This window comes from Myzus persicae, unplaced genomic scaffold (assembly GCF_001856785.1).
Source record: "Myzus persicae strain clone G006 unplaced genomic scaffold, MPER_G0061.0, whole genome shotgun sequence".
Lineage (NCBI taxonomy): Eukaryota > Metazoa > Arthropoda > Insecta > Hemiptera > Aphididae > Myzus > Myzus persicae.
Genome location: NW_019104314.1, coordinates 9,626 through 33,523, shown reverse-complemented (window position 1 = coordinate 33,523; position 23,898 = coordinate 9,626). Strand labels below are relative to the sequence as shown.

At 27.4% G+C, this 23,898-nt stretch overlaps 1 protein-coding gene across 1 annotated transcript in view; it reads right to left on the bottom strand.

Annotated features, from left to right (window-relative positions):
• The window catches only part of LOC111041102 (dopamine D2-like receptor), a gene marked incomplete at both ends in the record, with an annotated part of 65,734 nt that extends 42,375 nt beyond the window's left edge, over positions 1-23,359 (bottom strand). The window contains one exon of the mRNA XM_022325263.1: positions 23,250-23,359. Coding sequence (XP_022180955.1) covers positions 23,250-23,359 — 110 coding nt within the window. The remainder of the gene's footprint in view (positions 1-23,249) is intronic.
• Positions 23,360-23,898: the final 539 nt, after the last annotated feature.

Here is a 23,898-nt window from a genome sequence, read left to right as displayed (position 1 = left end):
AGTTTTCTTTTAAAAATTATAAAACAATAATCATATTAGATTTTCATTAATAATTGGCGTTAAAGGTGGTTTATGTTTATTAATTATCTAGAAATCATAAATATTTACATCAAAATTTCAAAATATTAAAGCTTGTTCTGTAAAAATTATTGCTATAATTTGCTATTTATTTTACATAGATTAGTAGGTATCAATGTATTTTAGGTTGAACACAATTAATTTAAAGTTCATATAACAAAAACAATCAGGACATACTATTATAATAATATAATAATATGTATTACAAATTTACAAATTAATTATTAATGTTAGGTTAAATCCATCAACAAGTAGTCTGTCCTCAAAATAGTGATTTTATGTTTACAGAATTTAATAAAACTATAACTGTAGCTGACATGTTTGTCTGTGTTAACACTTCATGGTCGAGACAAACTGAAAAATATTTTTGGGGGTTTATATTAGTTTCTAGTCCACCTGTCACTTGCTTACACCACATGTTACAGCGGCCCAACGATTATTAACATCATTTGGTAATGACATCAAATACTTAGCACTGGGCGATTATAATTTGCCAAATATATATATATGTGAGCTCTGAAAGAAAACGTTGGAATTTGATGGATTGCATTCGGCTCAAATGGATGTTATTTATGATTTCTTTGCCATAAACAGCTTTTCGTAATTCAATAGATTTTTCAACTCGGCAGGTTCTTTACTTGATGTGGTTTTCTCAAATATATTAAACATTGTATTCTATGTCGCCGTGAAATGGTTGTTTACTAGATTAACATCAATGGTGTTGTATAGGACAACAAGATTGACTTTTAGGTTTTCTATCAAATTATAAATAATAAAAATCAACTATACAATAAATAAGTTAAAATGCATTGCACACATCATGATATAACATATTTAGATAAAGTTACACAGGCTTAGAATGGGGGTTGAATATATTTACTGGAATTTTTTTAGGCCCAACCTAACCCCAACTCCCAACTTAAATATAAAATATAAAATTATCTACGTACTTTTATAAAAACTGAAACGGTTTTCTATAATTTATTATACAATAAATATATTTTATAACTATAATTATAAAATTATGTATGCATTACCTATATTCTACCATCCACAACAATTTTTTATATGATAAGAATAAATTTAATTGTGTACATGAAATTTATTTGATTATATTTTGTATAACAATAAATGAATCAGTAGTTTTAGTATCGTCGAGCGATTATTTTCTTCAGAACGATGATTAATAGTTTATTATTGTGTTTGAATAGTTTCAGTACTAATATAATATAAAAAAAGGTATACACAAATAAAAAAATGTTTTGTTTTATTTTGTTTTGATGTACGTACATGACACCATCCTATTACACTATACAGCTTTAATAAAAAGCTGTTTAAATTTAACAATTAAGTTAACTATTAGTATGCAATCGTGAGTTTCGTTCACTAATTAATTCGTGCCAAAGTGCCTTCACTGGTTAGATCTTCCTTCAAATCACTCAAGCCACTAGACCTAATTTAATTTAAGAAACATCCATTATGCTTATTGTACTTTTTATGTATAGGCTGTTTACGTTCTGGATAAAAAAAAGTTTACTAATTACTAAAGTAAATTTATATAGTTTACATAAAAGTAAAACTGGTTGAATTATGTTTTTGAATTAATTTGGTTTATTAATTAAAATAAATACAAATATTCGATATTAAACACTCAAAAATGTTACTTTATAATTTATATAAGATAGATTTGAATCGATCCAATATTATCTTATGTTAAGTTATGTAATAAACGTACATTGAATAAAATAAGTTAAAACTAATAATTCATAATATAACAGAATTCATAAAAGTAATTATAAAATTGTTTTCACTTCAATTTTAATTTTAACGTTTTTAATATTATTAAACGGATTGAAAAATGTATAATTTTTAGAATATACCTATGTTGCATTCTGTAAACCTGAAACATTATTTGGCTATACATTACAAACCATCTCCCCACCTCTACAAATAAACTCATCATCTATGTACTGTAAAGTTAAATAATGATTACAAGCAGAAAAATTAATCCATTTGAACTTAAAAATAAGTGCATTTATCACGATTCAATAGCTGCAAAATAAAAATATTTCTTGATTCTGTTATTAATCACGATAAATATACATTCAATCTAAAAACTTTACAAATTGATACGTTTAAATTGTTCGAAGACCTTTCCAACTAGCATAATTTATGAGTATAATTGATTTGTGTATGACTTAGATGGCCACCTATTTTGTATGATTTTCAAACAAAAAATATTTACAATGTACTTATAAATAGGTCAACATTTGTCACTTATATTAGTGTAATCCCTGCCAAGGGTCACCAATGGGCGATTTTTTAACTCAAAATATTCATGTTACTATTATAATATCATATATACTTATTGTGCTACGTTGTACAGATCATGTATTTCAAACTATAAAATAAAAAAAATAAAAAAATATTAATGTAATCTTTTTTTCGAAAAATGTTGAAGGTGTGGATGTAAGCTGGTTTATTAGATTATGTTTTTAAAATATATTTTTTTTGTGACTTAAATTTCTTTGGTATTTTATCCATACTTTAAGCAAGCATTAGTTATTTTGAGTAACACATACAGTTTAACATCATAAAACGTGACATGAATATCACAATCGAAAGTTATCTGATGACTTCATGAGTTCAAAATCTGATCCTATTTCAGCCCGATAAATGCTACTTCTACAGTTTTCTAAAATGCATTTACATAGGTACATTATTAATAATTCATATTTTATTTTTGGGCGTCGATAATCTATTTTTATTAAAACGTGTATAAAATGTTTGAAAATAACCTTTTACAGACAACCTATAATTTCATAAGATAATATTTAGTATTAGAGAAAATCGATCAGTGCCAAAATAGAATTTATATTTTAAAACGGTGTTACATTCATCAAGAACTTTTTTTTTTCTGAGATGAAACTAGACCCTATTAAGTTAAGCGATATTTTATAAGACATCACTTTTTCACTATTTTGAACACCTATTCTGAAATATTGTATTAAGAATTTATTAAATATAATAACTAAACATCAAGTATAATCAAAAATCAACTGTCACTCTCAGTTCAATTATAACTATATAATCATATTATAATGTACTGTTCTATACGTGGTAATAAAAATAAGGATGATTCACTTGATAAAAAATTTTTATTTTCTCTATTTATATCTAAATATTATTTTAAGTTTTCATTCTACATACCTGGGTTTAAAAAAAAACATTTCTCCAAAACGTTCAGTATATTATTAAATTAACTAAGTTAATTTTTACTCAATTAATTTAGAAGAATCACTGCAAACAGAATATTTTACAATGTAATTGTAACTAGTAGTAATACTTCAAATGAATATTTTTTTTTTTTAATAATTAGAAAATTTTTAATTATTATACCAGAAACTATTATGAAATAGGTACACGTTTATAATAAATTATGTTTGCTTATTAATAATATATTCTAATAATTTGTTTTTTTTTTTTTGTTTGCATTGATAACTAGAATATTAGTGTTAAGTGAATCAACATTGTAATAAAATATAAGTATTATTTAGAAATTGTAATAACACCATTTGTACGAAATTTATATAATTAAGATTTAAGTGAAATTTTATAATAATATTATGCACAATATGAGTAATATGACATAATAATAAAAATATTGTTGATAGATAATAATAATATTTATAGTAGTAGTGGTAATCAATATACTTGCATAATATAAATGATAAGAAATATTTATAAAGATATTAACAAAATGTACATAAGATTAAAATACGAGTTTTTTTTTAGTAATATTTTTTGGTAGGAGTATATAAATTTAATTAATGTAAAAAAAAAAAAAGCAAAAATGAATCCAAACGAAAATATTATAGAAGTTTTTTCGATATAACTTTTTGTTGCTAAAAATAGTTGAAAATGTTGTAATTTTGTAATGTAAAGAGTTCAGTACATAAAACATTTTCGATCGAATTACGTACCACATATGAAAGTTATAGAACACTTTTACTGAATTCAAGAGTATTTTCAAAAAAAAGAAAAAAACACCACATTGTAATAACCAATAGCTTATTTGATCTATATATAATATATAATATATATATATACATAATATGTATGAAATTCTAAAATACGTCATTGAAAATTCGGCATTTATCTTCACGTTCTATCGTGAACGATATACAACATTTCGTAGCAAGTTTCGAAACTCTAACGATTTTTATTTCATTGTGCTATACAAACTTTTTACTATTGTACACTGCTGCAGCAGTGAACCGAACATAGTGTGATGTATATGATATTCGGCCAAATACATCTATCAATATAATATTATTTAAGACTTAATGCCTTAATATTCCTTTAATATAATATATTATTATTTAATTATTAAACATAGTACAAAAAATATGTACTACTTAATAAAAATTGTCTGTATTGGCAGTAGGCATAATATTGTTGATTAACATCAAGTCATGTGAATTGTTTTCTGTGAAAATTACCGGTATACCTATTTTTGTGTGACTATGACAACTCAAATTATATTTTGATTATTAATACTTTTTTGAGTTAAAACTATTATGTTATAAGGATTATTTGATCACATAGTATCCATGAACATTTTTTTTAAAAATATTGTGTGTTATTATTTTTTAACCATAAACTGAAAATATATGAAATACAAAATATAACTTGAAAAAAAAACTGATCTGTATGTGTAGTAAATTAAATTTACACAAGCTGCAAGATTTTATACATTTATGAAGTATCATACACGGTATTGTGCCATTTTTGTGTGCGGCATCTGTGCCGTAATGGAAAGCGTTGAACCTATTTTATGTATTTTTTATATAAAAAAAATTAATATCGAAGAATCTATTGCGAAAAAAATCATTATATTGTTTTATTTTAAATTATTGAGAAGTTCAATCAAAACATTCGGGAACAATGATTATTATTTTTCTAAGCAAAATTATTCGATGTCATTATAATATTTCAAAACTATTTCAAAAATATTGATCATTATTAACCTTAAACTAAAAAATACACCGACAAGGCGACAACCATAAACAATTGCATAATATTATTTAGATAAATGATAACCATCATAAGCTTGGCTGAATTAGGTATCGTCCCAGGAATTTCTACTAGGTACCTACACTATCGTATACACATTCATTTACCTTACGGAATATTTTTCATTTAGTTTAAATAACAATAGACAGGCTAACATCTACAGAATTTGTTAATTGTAACAAAAATGTAGAATCTATAGGTATGTACAAGTATTATACCATATTATTATCATTAAAATATAGCGAATGTTTTGTATTTGCATATTTTATTCCTTTTATAGTGAAAGTTTCTGAGTAGGATAGACATTTTTTTTTACCTTTACAATGCAAAGGTAAACTGTTATGTTGCATATTATTTTTAACTAAACATATTTTAAATTTTTGTTGTATCAGTGCCTATTCAATATATTTCACCCTTTTTTTGTTACGTGTATTATTACATGGGACTCTTACATATTTCAGTGAGTGAAACCAAGAATATTCTTTATTCATTTTTAAAAAAATACTAATTATTATTGTTAACATCATTTTTCTATATATTGGGTTATCCTATAGTACGAATGGTCGTGATATAGATGTATTGGGTAATAAATAATAATGTATAGGTGGTTGTCTATCTGGTCTGCAGTGATAGCGTCAGTATAAAGTTTCATTGTTAGAATACAAAGTTGAATTATTTACAAAGACAACAGTCGACCAATTTAAAACTCCAAATACAACAAATTGGGAAGATGAACAAGTAAACAAAACTATTGAACAACACGAACATTTCTTCTACCTAAAAATAACAATCTTTTTTTCAAATTAAGTTTTAAGTAATTTCAAAGCTTCTAATTGCAAAGCACCAGGTCCAGATTGAAGAACTGTGAACCTAAGACTGTTCGAAAATCTTCCAAATTTTAACGGATGTACTCGAGTTGATTATTTTCCTAAAGATTGAGAGCATGCGCAAATGATAATGATTCTAAAGTCTGGAATAGATCCAAAAATTCCTTCATACCATAAACATTCTTCCAAAACATTCCAAATCGTCGAGACAATATTATACTTCGAATGAAAATATACTCAATGCAAGAATCCACTCCAAACTACCAACATAAGTATTTTGTTGCATTCAACAGTTAAGTAAAATAATTGTTTTCTATCGTTGAGTTGTGACCATGTAACCATACCAGCAATATTTTAAGATCATTTTGATTTCTTCTTCTTTTTAATCTTTAACTAAAAATGATTGTTTTGAAATGTCAATCATAAATTAAGAATTAATAAGGTTCAATATTTTGGAAGTGTACTATGCAATTTACCTAGAAGTAAGCCCACAAGCCCACTTTCTTAGTTATAAATGTATAGGTTTTTTATCGTAGTGCAGGTACTACAATAAAGCTTTGTAGTAAATTGAATTCTATTTAGCCGTACTACATAGATTATATAAAATATATTGGATACATTTATACAATCAGCATAATATAATTTGTTGTATTAGTACGGCAAAATCACGGAAAGCTTAAATCTACGATCAAGTAACTAGCCGATTGCAAATAAACACGAGTACGACAGCCCGTAGAATCAGATCTAGTCTATACCGTCTAAAATGTAAGTGAGTTTTTGTTGAGTGCAGTAATATCACCGCTTACCCCTGTGTCCATTCACGAAGTTACTACTTAGGTAATATTCCTAAAATTAAACATTCTAAACGTTAAGTTTAAAGAACTTTATTTTAATTTAATTTACCTATACAGCTGTAATAAATCATTCTATATTTAAACATTACAAAATGTGTTAATTTTTTTTATTTAAATTATAAGTCCAGTTTGAAAGTACATACTGCGTCATTAAAAAAACATAACGTCCAACGAGCGATAGCTGTATGCATAACAACCTTTATAAATTAATTGTTGTGATTTTACACCATTGACATGTAAATACAGTACGAGTATTTCAATGCCTGCAATATCATCTCGTATGTTAATATTATAAAAATGGTAGTCGAATCATTAATGCATTTTGAAGGGTGAAAACATACTGCTGAAACCTTAAGGGGTTTGTTTGTTTTGTATAGCATCATCGCTATCACCAAAAATGTGTTCAATGTATTTATGTGTACGGTATAAATATATACGTATATTTAACGACGTAGGGCGAAGTATGACGAAAAAAATCCGAGAAATGACAAGAGTTTTAAATTGCAAATGTGTAGATATACGAAACCATACTCCCATTCTACTCTACTGTTGTTTATGTATTATAGAATAATAATAATATATATATATATATATTATTGTATTTTACATCGGTGAAAGAAGGCGTTGTCGTACAAAACAAACGTTTCAAAAAGTTTTTAGAAAACGCCTGCAAAGGACACATTTTCATTTTGCTACCAGCCATCTTTCAATTGGATTATTTTTCTACCTTTTAGTAAGTATTTACTTTGCCCCTGACGTATGTGTGTTTGGATGTTCTATGACGAGGAATATAAAACACAAAAAAAACCACCACATCTCTGTAGTACTTATAAGGAAAATTCGAGTTTGTGTAAGTCAGATATTCTGTGGAGTGATTTCCATTATCGGTTAAAGCTCGGTTAGCCAGAGCAGACGCTTGTACAAATATATTATACAGGCGGATTTCTATCGGTATGTCGCAATTTCTAAATGTACATTTCCAAACTAAATGCAATTGGATTCAATTTGTTCACACGTCTATGATCTAGTGGAAAATAGAAATCGACAAATTTTATCTGATAAAGTGGTAATCTTATTGTAGATTCAAAAGGAAAAAAGCAATCTTATTATAAAGTTGTAAGATATAATAAGAAATGAAATGAAAACACAAACTAAAGTTTTAACAACAAATAAAAACTCTTTCTCTTTCATCGGTTGGCTAAAACTAAGTTATTCAACAGTTTTACTTTTTAATTTTTTTTTTACAAACATTTTGAATAATTAGATAATTCATTTATTTACTTTTAAATTGAAAGTAGTTAAGCTTTCTCCGTTTTTGCAATATCCTGCAGTATTAGTTTATTTTTATTTTTCTTACAAATTTAGCTTTTACAATAAATTGTATTTATATTTTTAAAACGCTATACACAAATACAAAATTGAATAACAATTTAACTGAAATAAATTAAGATAGTGGTATGCAATGTGTATGTTACTGAATTTTGTGGAGAGTCCTCATATGTTAAAATATAATATAGTGCATAGACAAAAATTATTATGAACTATGGTAAATAAAACAAAAAAATATGGAAATCACACAAGTCAATTAAAATTTTTGAATTTCATTTTGTGCCATTAAGAAAAAAATGGAATGTAGTGGAAACATTTTTAATAAGTTTTAATAGATTTACGATGGAGTAGAAAATATTTGGTTTATATCATGCAATGTCGACGCAATTTAAATTATAACTGTAAACACGATGTGTTTTATAACAAAATATATAATTTAGTCAAAGTAATTATATTTATAAATACAAATCAATATTTATAGAGGATGAAATAATATGTTAACTTAATGGGTTGGAAAGGATTGATAATCAAAGGGATTCAGAACCAGAAACAAAGAGAAAATTAATAGAAAATAAGATAAACTACTTGTAATGCATTAAAAATGGCAAAATGTTCGCCAGTAAATAAACTGAATATTATTTTAATTCTTTGAAAGAGGAAATTCAAATGTTGAAACAAAATATGAGAAGGCAGCTGATGCAGAGATGAAGCAGAACTTTATTTTACGATAAGGCAATAGTATGGGAATTAAGTATTTATGTATTTGTTGAACAGATGATTGGTGGTGCAGTGGGGAGAGTAGATTTAAGTAAATCAAACGAATTAACGAATTAATATTTATTGTTAGAAGGAATATGAGAAATAAGATTGGTTTAACCGATTAAGTGTTATGGGCTAAATTTAAAAGGGTAAGTTATTTAATAGGAAAATGTATATATTTTTTTCTTATTATTACATTTATAACCCCATTTAAATCCTGTTAGTCGTAATATTAAATGTTGTGACATTTTTAGTTATGAAAGTAATTTTTCAAGAATAATAAGTAAAATATCATTGTTGAGTGAATGATGTGTGCTCTAATAATCCTTGGTTACCCTCCACCCCGCCTCTGTCCGATTAAAAAAGTGTGCCAATATTTTGTACTTTGCAAACAAGTGTTTGGAATATGCAAATACTTCTTTAGAATATTATAACTTATACGACAGGTAAATAAAAATTTTTTAGTGGTAGCATCTATATACACTCAACTAAAAAATTTGTTTAATTGATAAGAAAAATTTTCTAATATTTGACAAATAATTGTAAACTGATTAAAATAATTTTCACATCAAGATTTGTATTTTCGTTAATTTTAAAGCTTTAAAAGTTATTTTTGCTATCCTTCTGGTGGTCCAATTAGTTAAAAACGGATCGATATTTTACAAATCAATTGCGAATAATAATTGTAAAATGGTTAATAACGACGATGTTGGGAATTCAACTTCCCGGATATTATTTTTTTTTTTTTCAAATAATAATACGTTCAAATTTGATATTATGCTTCAAACTTATCAGTTATCAAACAAAATGTAAGTTATTGTAATACAATTTGTTTAACAACCACAAAAGAATTTCACTTTATCTCAAATCAGTCTGCAGGTATAAAAAAATTTATTTTTACTCAATCGACAATCAATATATTTATATTATTGAATATGTACCTACTGGGAATTTATTATTGTGTCTCATATATTATGGTATTATAGAAGTTGTATCATATTATAGCAAAACCAAATGTAGTTCAAAAATAAGTATCTATAAACAAGAATAAAAAAATAAAATAAATTAAATGTTGTAACCTTTATACTTGGAAAAAATATACCAAAAACTGATAAAACCCTTTTGAATTGAATTGGTTCAAACCATAATTTATTTTTTTAGATAATAGAGCAATATACGAGTATAAGTTTTAAAATAAGTATAGAGCTCGCTGATCTCGCAGCTAAAGCCGCAATCACCTCTCCGCTATCATAGTTCACACAAATCACTTCATTCAGAGACACAAAGGCTAATAACAAATAAATGCCAACTAAGATAGCACCAGAAATGAACATCCTACTCCACTAAACTGAATCACATCAAACATAACACTGGCAATTGGGCATTCCCTATTGAAATATTCAGAAAATTTGAAGTTATTTTAACAAGACTCAGAAACGGACACTTAAATCTCCCACAGTTTCTTAATGACCAAGGAAGAACCCCCAATATGCACAGCCTGCTTTGCCCAAGTTACCATCAACCACATTCTTACTAAGTACTGAATGAATTTACGACAACATCAACCTGCCCGAATCACTAGCCAAAATACCCCACAATCAACCTCAATCCACCCAGCATCGTCCAATTCATCAGAGATGCCAATCTCCAAACCAAAATTTAAAATAATTTAAAATAAGTACACAGTAGGTACATTATGTAATCGATTAAATTATATTTTGAAAGCCCCGTGGCCCATGGTGTTGCCGAGGGTTTTGTATCAATACAAAAAATAATAATAATAATAAGTATATATTATAAGCTGGTCTTTGAAGCATACAATTTTAGTTTTAAGTTTGATGTATAACTTTTAATAATTATGTTTATTATGTTAAAATAATATTTAATATACATAGTAGTGACAGTAAATACCAATCTTATATATTAGAAATGTACCTATACTATTATCATTACATTGACATAAGTATCAATTAAGCATAAAACATCATTATTTTCTCAATTCATATTTAACATCAGGGTTTGTATTTTTGTCATTTATATGTATTGTGGGACAATGAAATAAGCGTAGGTACATTTTTTTTTATAACATATGCTAAAAAGTAATAACTTAATAAGTAATTAGGTATAGTTTATTTTTAAATTATGAATTATTTGGTCTTATTAATTATAGTCAAATGCATATTCAAAAACTTATTTTTTAATTTTCTTTTTTATTCAACGTCAATATCTGAGATAATAATTATTCTACAAAATTGTACTTGTTAGAAACGTTTTGATGAATACTCGTGAATGTTTACAATTCGCGAGTAATTACAAGTTACAATATTTAAAATCTGATAAGTAAATTATTGTTGGAAATAAAATCAGGAATTTCGTAAGCTTGCTGTTAAATTTTTCTAAAATATAAAGTGAGTGGTTTAGCTTAAGCGTTAGTTTTCATATTGAAGTTGGTATATTTTGGATTCATATAGAATTCGTCGTAGTTATATTTCATGGCGAAAGATACAAGTATAATAATTGCTGACTGGCAAAGTGTCTTTACTCAGTCAAGAAAGTGTATCGTATTTACTCTCTGGTTATAGCGATGTCTCGGTGTATGTTCAAATCTAGGGTACATGTCATTAATTCTAACTGTGTTTTTAATACTTCACTATATGTTTATTAAGAATTATGATATTTAATACTTTTATTTTATCAACATTTTAGCTAAGTTAATTCAAAAGTATGTCCAATATTCTCAACAATTACTGAAAATATTTATAGCTATAGGTAAACAATAAAAATATTTAATCAAAATATCCGTGATTTTTTTTTATTGATGTTTTCATTATGACACAATATAGGTATAACATTATTATATTGTTGAATACACTGAAAGTAAAATGAGATAAATTTAACTTTATTGGAATTTTTATATAAAAAGGAAAAGGTTTAGTATTTCAAATAAGGTCATTGTAAGATCATTCAACACTATGATTTTGTTAACACCCACTTACTATATTATATTCATGTATAGAATACAGTATATATACATTATTCAAACATAATATATATGCTTCTCCATTATTGTTCACATATATGATATTTTCAACAATTGAATAACGACAGTTTATCACTTAGAAAATTGTTTCTTATTGAAATACTGTTAAAAACGGAACATTAAATATTGAAATATGATATATATGAGTAGATTCACTTTAAAGCGGAATGAATTAAGTTCTTTATGATTTGTGTCACGAATGATTTATTTATATTGCATTATTATATTACTTGGCTTAATGGATTTTAAAAATCAGCATTTAAAATAATTAATTAACTAACTATCATATTAATAATAGTGTAGTAGGCATGGTATATAAATAAATTAGAAAAGTTAAATATTATCAAATAAACGACTAAAAATAAAGAATGAATTATTAATTTCTGTGAAATGTACTATATGGCTCAATATTACTTTTATATATTTTTTATTTTTAAGGTCTTTGAGCAACTGCTCGTTTATCATTTACCAGGCTTTATACAGACAACGCTTCCAACGATAGTATATAGATGCACACTCACCTAACGTAACACGCCAAGTCAGAATAATCATTATTAGTATTTTAATTTTCTAACATTAACTACCTATGTATTATTTTAGAATCAAATATTTAAACATATTTACCATTTAATAAACAGTCATAGGCTTATCAAAAATATAAAAGAAAAATTGGATATAGATTTGTAAAAAAAACATTTTGTAATGGATGTTCTGATTTTACTATGATGTGTTTTTTGACTAGACTAGTAGGTTTTTTGGGATGTCAAAAATAAACAATTCCCAGTAATTTTCTTAAAAATTAGAGAAAAAAAATTATCTTTCAAAATTGGCTGTCAAGTACTATCAGGTTTAACTAAAGTTATATTTTAAATTAGTATGATTGAATAACTAAACTAAACTACAAAGAAAATATGTTATGGGGGCTTCAAAGCGTTTTTGATCGAAATTTTAACAAAATATCCATTATACTCATGGTGAATAAGTATAACAACTTATAGTCAGAAAATATTTTTAATTTCTTATGGAAAATAATGGCTAAAAAGTTAGAGTAGGTAATGGATAAACCTAGTTAACTCGGTTGACAATTTATTATGCACTACATATCAACTTGAACCTAACGTGATTACTATATAGTCTTTGAAGTGATATCCTATCTCAATTTGATCGATGTATATATATATTATTAATAGGTACTACAAAACTAACTTAACTTAATACAACATACTTGTATACATTTTAAAATAATTTAAGCATTTTTTATCTATACATCTGTATTATTACTTTACCTGCGATTGCAAAATAAGTTAAGCATGCCACGCATGTTATTCCAAATAACGAATATTGAAAATACAATTTTAAGGGCTTAATAATCCTATATTATAATGGTAAGGAAGTCGATCAATACTTTTAATTTTTGGCATTTGGTTTAATATTATATTATGATTCAATTCTAACAAACGTGTGAATTATACATTATTCAAATGGTTTAGAAGTACTAATGAAGGTATTAGATATATTGGTAAAACTAAAATATTTCTTATAGACGTACCTCCTATATATATATATTTGAATATGGGAAAACCCGAGCATTTTAGAAATAATTATTAATATTGAAAAATCTTGAGCAAGACAAAATCGATATAACGTCCACCGGTACTCACACCTGATCTCTATTGTTTTTTTTATTTATTTTGTTCGGTTTGTTTTTGTTTTTTTTTTATTATTCGTCGTCGTCGTTGTGTTGTTGTTGGAAATGGGCGTTTTAAGCGATCAATTTACTCCAATTTCAACATCTGGACAACAACACCGCAACCAGGGAATCCGCCTACCCCTCCTCTCCCCCCCCCCCCCACCATGCACACACCCATCTTCTTTCCCTCTCCAAAACAACACGCGTGGACCCGCCAACGAGACAAGGAATCGGAAAACGTACGAAATCGGTGGTCGTGCGTGTTATCTACACTAGCAAGTTTGTGTACGTTCGCATGTTACATCCGTTGACACTCGGCCGACGAGCAATTTATTTTCATCGTCGGACAGTATGTGTGTGGTGGTCGCATGGTTTCGGGCCAGAGGGTGCAAGCGGGTGAAAAAAAAAACGGGGAAAAAACGAAAAAAGAACGAAATCTGATATTGGCCGACCGCGTATGCCGCAGAATCACCAGTATTATATACGATACCGTAGCACCAACACTCCCACCCGGCACCCCACCCACCCATCAATTCATGCACCCACACACCCATTCGCCCGACCGTACCACGCGCCACCGTCGTACGACGCCGCGTACGTACCGTATATATATACCATATATATTATTATTCACCGTCAAATTTATACATGCATACGCTTCCCGTCACGAGGGTGGGTGGGGCGTTATTTATTAGCCCTTGTTATTATGGTACACGACACTGGCGATAAATCAATTGATGCGTGCGACAACGCGTATTAAACATTATATTATTATTATACTCCGCGATAAGGACGATATGATCGGACTAATGTGTCAATATACAAACAATATAGGTGTTCGACAATATTGCGTACACGGCAATGATAATAATAAAAATAATGAAGCAAAAAATAAAAAAAACCACACACCACGGAGATACACGGAGACAGGCTTGTATTGTCTTATTGAGCTCAAATATAACTTATGTCTAATATATTTGTGTCATATTATCATATTGCTATAGTGAAATTAAACAGCGATAAAAATATATGTTATATAAGTATTCAATAAACATATTATATGACTGTTAAGCCACTGTGTCCAATAACACTATTTAAATCAAATGGAAAATCATTACTAATAATATGATATAAACGCACATCAAATAAGCACGTTTAACCCTTATTGAAGTACAATTTATATTATTTCTTACAATAATAACTAATGTCTACTTGTTTATAGAATTTTCCCAGATTTTTTTTTTATTATTTCGCGCCTAGCTTAGGTACTTACGTGATAGGCAACTTATTTTACACAATTTTCTGACTTAAAAACATTGAACTAACTACAAATTATTGTTAAAATAATTATAAAATATATACATCTCAATTTTCATTTATCTTTAATACCAATACACTTAGTATAAATGATTATTATTACTAAGTACTGATTAAATTATTTTAATACTAATATTATACTATAAGACTAATACAGTCTTCTCAGTTATAACTTATTATGCATACATAATATTCTATATTTTATATTATGATCTCTCTAAATCATCAAAAACATTTTTTTTTAATATTCTGATTGACAGCTGCTACCAATGAACACGGTTGAAAATATTTGACAAGTACCTATATTAATATTGAGTTCAGGGCAATAAACTATTATCAGGTAATTGGGTTGTACAACATGCTGTTGTTTAGGACTATTGATTTGGTATAGTTTGCGAAAAGGCTACATAACTCAGATTTGAGAAGTAGTAATATATTTACACAAATACCGAAAAATAAAAAAAGTGTCTAATTTTTAATTATTTCAACAGTTCATTTATATTTGTTTGTTATGTAAAAGCTTACTACATACCTACGTAATTAAAACTTATGTTCCCTACATATAGGCAATGTATAAACATTAGCATTATCTCCATCGCTTATACCCCCAAACAAAAAAGCAACATAAGCGTTGTAACACATTTCTATAAGAAGAAAAAAATAAAAAAATAAACCAAAACTTAAAAAGTATATAAATAGCATCATGTAGTATGACTGTTATTATTCAATATTTTATTCGATAAGAACATCGAATATAATTTTGAAAAAATGAGGACAAAATAAAATCTGAAGATTGCTGCTAGGTTTTAATATATTCAAAAACTAAAATGATGAATCAGGAATATAATTGACATAGTTAAAAAATGTATGCTAAAAAGAGATAATCTATAATACGTAAAAACAGAGTAAATTGTCTATTAATATTACATATTTTTTCATACAAATATGGACTATGGTTGAATATAAAAAACCCATTTTTAATATTGCATACATTTTTTTTATAATGATAGTAATATAAAACGTACGTGGGATTTTTGTAGTATGATTATGTTAAACAGAGCCAGTCGATGAAGTTAAAACAAAATTAATGTTCGGAATACGGACAATCCGGGCTTAACGGAATTATATGGATTCACATTTTTAGACCACAATTCAATGGAATATACTGATTTATATCAAATGTGAGTTTAAAGTCTGACAAACTTCAAACATTAAAATTAGGTTACCACAGTTAATTCGAACAAAATAAATACTTGGTTTTTATAATTCAATTTTAAATTAATATTTATATATAGAATATAATATTATAAAATCATCAAGAATAATCTTGATATACTACTTATATACTTGATATCTATATAAATACAAAAAATTTAATCTTTATTCTAATGTCACTACTTTGATCACGGAATGAATAGTAAATTATAACATCATTAATACAATATTACAAACAAAATAATAAATTATAAGCTAAATTTCGAATTTTTTTTCAATGATACTAATTTTGTTTAGGTTAATGTTTGTCTGCAGATTAAGAATTTTCTAAAAACCGCTAAAAACTGGTTATTTGTTGGAAAATTGGGTAGTATTTCATCTGGCTACCGTATCATATCGTCGGCTGGTGTTTATTTCCCAAATTATATTGTTTCAAAACATAATATTGAATTTACAGCAATAGTTACTATGGACGATTTGTCGTATGAAATGTTCTTAGCAAAATAATTTCTGTAGTTAGGTATTTATTGATAAACTACTGATAATAATTGTAAAAATTAAAAGTGGTTAGGGGTAATAAAGTCGAAATCTCTCTCCCAATGTATATAAGTTGTAATAATGCATAAATGAAATAAACAAAATTACGATTATCTTGTATATGTAGATACGTACTGTAGGTACTTCATCAGTACATAGTATACTCTAATAACGTATATTTAGATCGTTATGGGAATATTTTACCGAGGTTTATTTTTATTTTTTTGTTACATGATTTGCCTACACTTTAAATAACTATCACGAATACACAAGCACATAATATTATATAAATATGTTAATACAATAGCCCGTGTGCCTATAACTGCTGTAAAAGCGTATGAATAACCGTCTATCCCTAAAAGGAACCCGTGAATAATATAGGTGATGGCATGATATGCGTCTTACCTTAATGCACCGCTCTCGGATCGTAATCCTCGGAAAACAGGCGTCGCATATCGTTGGACTGGAAATAATTGAGCTCCTCGCAAGTATTATAACATATTGATTATAAACACTACTTTCTTATATGGCGTATCAATGATAATATGTAAGTACAAGACTAAAATATAATATTAGATGGAGTTTCGCAACACTGATCAGTGCTCACAGCTAGTCATGAACAACTGACGAGAGAGAAAAAATTGTTGGATCGAAAATCGTAGAAAATCAGACTGTGGGGCAGTTTAGGCAGACTTAAAAGAACTGTATCGGTACTCATTATTTTCGATAAGAACTGATTGACAACATAAAATGACATAAAATGAAATCTGTAAGAATGTGATAACCGAAAGAAATGAACTAAGAAAAAGCACACTGCATAATTCATCAGATGAGTGTATAAGAAAATATGAAGAACAAAGAAAACTAGTAAATAAAATATCGAGAAGAGTTTTTACGCCTACATTAAAAGAAGAAAATAGAAAAATATAGCAAAAAAGTTTTTCAAAATGGCTGGTTAAATAAAAGCTGGTTTTAGACCACAAACACGGATCCTAATGGACGATACAGGAACTATGATCACAGAGGAAAAACAAATCATAAATAACTTTAAGGAGCATTTGGAATGCCACCTTAACTAACCCACAGTAGGACAAACTTAGATCTAAACCCGGATTACTATACAGCAGAAATAGATAAAGAGGAACCCAAATGTGAAGAAATAGAGAATATAATTAAGAGGCTTGAAAACTACAAAGCCCGAAGAGAAACAGCATAGTGGAGAAACTGTTGAAAAAGGATGTACAGTATTGGGAAACAAAGTCAGTGAAGTCATTAAAACAATATGGGAAACTGAGATTATCCCAGACGAATAGAGTAACTGTATAATCGTATGTCTTATATTTAAGAAGGGAAATCCCACTAAAACAGAGAACTATAGATTAATCTCTCAACTCGATACAGGCTGTACAATTTTGACATCACTGATATTAGAAAGAAGAAAGCCGAAGAAATAGTTGGGAGTTATAAATACGGATTTAGGAAGGAAAAATCCACATTACACCATAGCTTTGCACTAAGACAAATAATGGCAAAATATTACGAATTTGGAAAGGACTTGAGCCTAATTTTTGTGGAGTACAATTAAGCTTATGATAGCGTTGACAGAGAAGCGCTTTGGAAGACTCTAGTAATTTTGGGTATATCAAAAAATATGAGGACTTCATAAAATAATCTTCTGAAAAAAACATTATGCAGGGCGCGCTATTTGCAAGGCATCTCAGATCACTTTGAAGTTAAATCTGGCCTAAAACAAGGATACGCCCTCTCACCCACATTATTAAAAATGGCTCTCGAAAAAAAAAATTAGAGACACAAATGACGACCGAAGCCCGAAGGATGGAGGTAAGTAAGGGTCAAGATATCAAGTCATGTTAGAGTATGCAGATGACATTGTGGTAATGGGCAAAACCAAAGAGGAAGTCACTAACGCAACATCCAAGCTCATAAACGCAAATAGAGAGATAGGACTACGTCATATAAACGAAGAGAAAACTAAGTACACGGTCGAAATTACAATTTTGGAAAAGTTGACAACTTCAAGTACTTAGGTTTGAACATCAATAACAAAAAATGATAAGCACATAGAGGTAAACGAACGAATTTCGAATGGAAATATGTGCTATTTCAGTTTTAAACTCCTTATTATCTAGAGAATCAAAGATACGACTATACCATACCTACATCTGAACTGTAAAAACGTATGAGTGTGAAACCTGGTCATTGACCAGAGGTGGTAGCAGAAGACTTATTACGTTTGAAAGGAAAGTGTTAAAAACCATATATGGACCAATATTTAACCCATCAATACAAGCATATGAAAGAAGAAGTAATTATAACATAAAAAATCCATATAATAGACCAGTCATTCTCCCCTTTATTAGGAGAAAACTGCTAGAATGGTTTGGGCATGCACGTAGAGCAGATGGGCATCTAATAAAAAATGTGTTACTTGCCGAAAATTTATAAATAATAGACCAGAACGCAACTTTAGAGACAGCGTATCAAGAAATAGATGGAGATGGATTTTGATGACAAAATTGGTCCTAAAGGGTGAACTGTTGAGCTGAGCAAGAAGAAATGATCTATTAGATTATTTGAATAACTATCACGAATCTGTGTGGTTCACATTAACAATTAATGTGTAATTCTCAGACATATTTAGACAATCAATTGCACAGTTAAATACTTAAAGAAATATTTTCTTCAATTATTTACTATAGATGTTTATCTTAAGGCATTTTTGTACCGATTATGTTCTGTTTGCTTCAGAAAAAAAAACCAAAATTCATACGTGGACCATTTAGGTAATACTACTGGAAAAATGTATTTTTTTAAATAAATGTTTGCAGCCAGAAACTTGAGTCATTAATTTATATTTCAGTTCATCTAAGTACAACATGAATATTTTCTAATATTATTTTCATTACCTATTAGATGGATTTCATATTAGTCAGATATTGTGAGGCAGTTTGTATTGTGTATAGGTATTGAATAATATTAATAGGTATACTGTTATATATTATAAACGTGTTATAACGTTATATATAAATATATTTTTAAAATTATTATATTTATTTCAAATGTGTTAATAGTTAGAGAAAAATAGAAACAATTTATGAAGTACGTTGTGGTGGGCTATATCGTTGTTCAAGAACACAAAACTAAAGGGGTGCTCCCCCTATTACCCCGTAGAATAAATATTTAGTGGGTAATGTTTTTCAATGAGTCGGTAAATTGTGATTCATTTTTGCAAACCCCCCCCCTCCACACACACACACACACACACACACACACACACACACACAACAATTGGACCCAAGTGCCACATATATCACTTTGCATAGGTAAGGTAAACGTTTTATACACACAAGTTAGAGTTGAATTTAGCGTTTTAGCAGTAGGTAATATAAAATATATAATATAATTAATTTTTATTGATGAAAATTGACAGTTAAAAGGATAGGGAGAAAATAAGCACTGGGGCTCGAGTATGTGTTGGTCGTTATTATTATATCATGGGAATTGAATTGAACATAATTAATATGTATAAATCGACAAGTTTCGTAACTTGTATAATAATTTGAATCAAATAGCTATATATTTAGTGTAAAATATTATATTATATTATATTATATATACACCATACATATCAGTCAATTTGTATTAAAACTTTAACTCATTAATTTGGATGATTAATGAAGAAAACTAATCAATTATGTGTATATTTATATTTTATACATGCATACTGTGTACATAATACTATTATACATTATTATAGGCTGTATAACTGATATTGTTATAATGTCAATCTTTCAGATGGAAAATAATTTTGTTTTTTATTTAATATTTGAGCTTTGTGATTTTACTACCTAGATACTTGTATATTGAAATAGTTTTCAACATTTTGACTTCAAAAACTTTGCTCAAGCAAAACACAACTCTAAAACTTTAAATAACAAACCATAGTAATTTATATTTTTGAATACATTCCGGGGTATAATCTAATATATAACATTATGATGTTCATTCTCTAGGTTTATATTACGCTGACCCAAACGCTGGAAGCACAAAAGTTTTTACAAAAATATTTAAATATCCCTAGGTTTCAATATGTATTTTGGGAAACATCGAGTTTCGTTTAGCCATGTACCTACCTACTTCTGTGAGGTGGTAATAAAGGGTGATGGTAGAGGGTGAGGTGAGGCAAAACAACTCAACACTACAACAGCCTTATATTATTATTGAATACGCCGAATTCGAGTACAAACACCGCGCCATCATTGTTAACGATAATAACTCATCATTTGTGAAAGCACACTCTTTGATTGATGAACAAACAACATTGTTTGAATTTCAACTAATTCAATTAACCAATTGCATCGTCGGCTAATTAAAAAAAAATGAGAAATGCATTAGATAGTGTGGCGATGTATCTATATTTAAAATTTTAATTGCCCCTCAGTAACATCTTCTTATCTTGAAACAAAACTGATTCAGTGTACTCACTCACAAATTCAAACAACTTATGCATATATTTTATGTATGATATATATACATCCAAAACCTGAACTCTCCTTCTTTCATTTTTTTTTTTTGCGTTTCCTCTCCGACAAAATTATTCAACTGTAATATCTTAGCTCGTCCACGTCTCCCTTAAAGGAGCTTAAGAGGTAATGAAGTGTATGCTTTTCACAATAAAAGTACCTTTTATTCAAATGCAGGTCACTAAAGTAGTCTACGTATAATCCACGATGCCATCAAAAGCATTTGTTTCCAATATCAACCTCACCACCATTCAACAGTAGTTAGGTTTTCTAATTTTGCATATATCGAAGGAATACACAACTGCAAAAGTCAATTTTTTTGAAATAAAATACTCTTTGTCCTTTGATATTTAATTAATTAAGTTATTAATCAAGTTAAATTTACGTTATTAATAAATAATAAAAGTATGAGAATATTTAACAGAACTCATACAAGAACTCAGATATCTAGATAACTTATTATAATGATATTATTACTTATGTAGGTACTCGTATATATATATATATATATATATATATATATATATATATATTACTTTTGAAATATATATATATATTTGAAGAGTAATATGAATGGATATTTTCTCTCATCACGTGAACCTCATGTCGTTATTTTCATTTACACAATTTATCTATTGTACTACAAAATGTATAGACTATAAATAAAAATTTAAAAAAAATAAATATTTGTAATATTTAAAATTCTTTTTACGTACAACACGACTGATAATTTTGTAAAAAAAATGTTTACTGACTAAAAAATAGTGTTAATTGCAACATGCATTTGCTCATGAAAATATAATTTTTTTTTTGTAACTTTAAGTTTAAAAGGGTCAATAAATAATATAACATTTAGTTCTTCTTTAATTCATACACATCATCAAATCGTTTCAAACTTAAAGCCAAAAGTATAAAGTAAACACTAAGCATAAAAACTAATAATGTAACATATTATGTTTAAAATATCTTCATGCATAAGCATAATTCACAAAATTCCAGAAAACAGGACATTCATAAATATATTGGATGCGTGGATTTAAATTGCAAGACTTTCAATAGAAATATCTGTACATACTTATGCAACTTTTAAACAAAATCACTTAATAGTATATCCACACAATTAAAAAAAAATGTTTTCTTGTATTTTTTAGACACGTAGCTTGCAAACTTTTAGAGCAAATGTATAATCTATATCTATATAATAATAGTATTCATACTTAGATGAGTTAGATTAGTAATCATACTCATTGATAAAGTTTTAATTTAACATTACTACATATATACGAAGATTTGTATCTCATTGTAATATATCTTTTACTGGTAAAAGCTGTCAGCTGGTATCCAAATAATTTAGAAAAGTTTTATATATTATATAATATTATAACTAAGAATTAATAATTTTCTATACAAACGTCAGTTTTCTATAATTCACTGTTATAAACTGATAGCCGACATGTGCAAATATTACTAATTAGTAAGACTAGTTAGTTCGACTAACATCTTCTAAGACACTTCAAAATCCTCACAGACATTTTAAAATCAACGTCTGATATACATAATATGGGTTATTGATTTAAAATGAATACAATAAAATTTAAAAACTAAAAAATGTGCTCCTTCCCAAAAAAAAAAAATGCCTATTTAGTTTTGCTGAACACCGCTAACTGGAATAAAATTACAAAAGAAAAGCAAACGCATGTGAAATTCTAAAAAATATTCCAAATTTGTCTTATAAGATTTCGTATTATCTTTGGGTATTATTGTATAAACACTGTCCGTAACAAACTAGTTATCATAATTTCTTTCTTAAAATATGATATAATATTATATTAGTGTATTTGTAAAATTTTAATTTTGTAGAATCATTTACTTATAGCAGCTTTAGTATCATGACTCGTATTGTCTCTGTTTGACAACACTGTGGGTAGATATATTTAGGTACTTCACGAATGTTGTATGTTTTATATTAACATAAATAATTACCTGTCTATACTGATTGCCACCAAATTGAATATGGACGATGTACTACAAATCACGTCCATCGCAATGTAGAAGTCACAAACAAACGGGGGCAAGCCCCATTTCCCGTTGACCTGAAAATACAAAAAAATAATTAATTATGGATATTTAATGAACCTAATGGTGACAAATAATATCAAACCTATTTCTAGTATTCAAACATTTTATAAATATAGCATTATTATTAAATGATTTAAACAAAAAAATACACATTAATGTTTTATTTTTAAAAGTAAAATAAAAAAAAAACTTTAAATCTCGGCGGACGAGCTTAATTTTTATTAAATCTGTTGAGTTGTATTATGGTATTGATTATTGATCAGAGCAAACTTTACGTAAGCTAAATCCATATAGGTATTAATTAACGAATGTGTATAATGACTGAACTTTTCACAGAATAATTGTGTTATAAATAATAACAAAATCATAAAGTAATTTTTATATTGAAACATTGTTGGTAAAATTAATCCGAATTCATAATATAATATTAGATGAACATAATATATACTGTTTTAATACTTACGAGATATATTTAAAAAATGTGTGTTTGTATTTAATTACTTGGTTGTATATATTATATTAAAATATGGCTAATATTATAACGACCTATCAA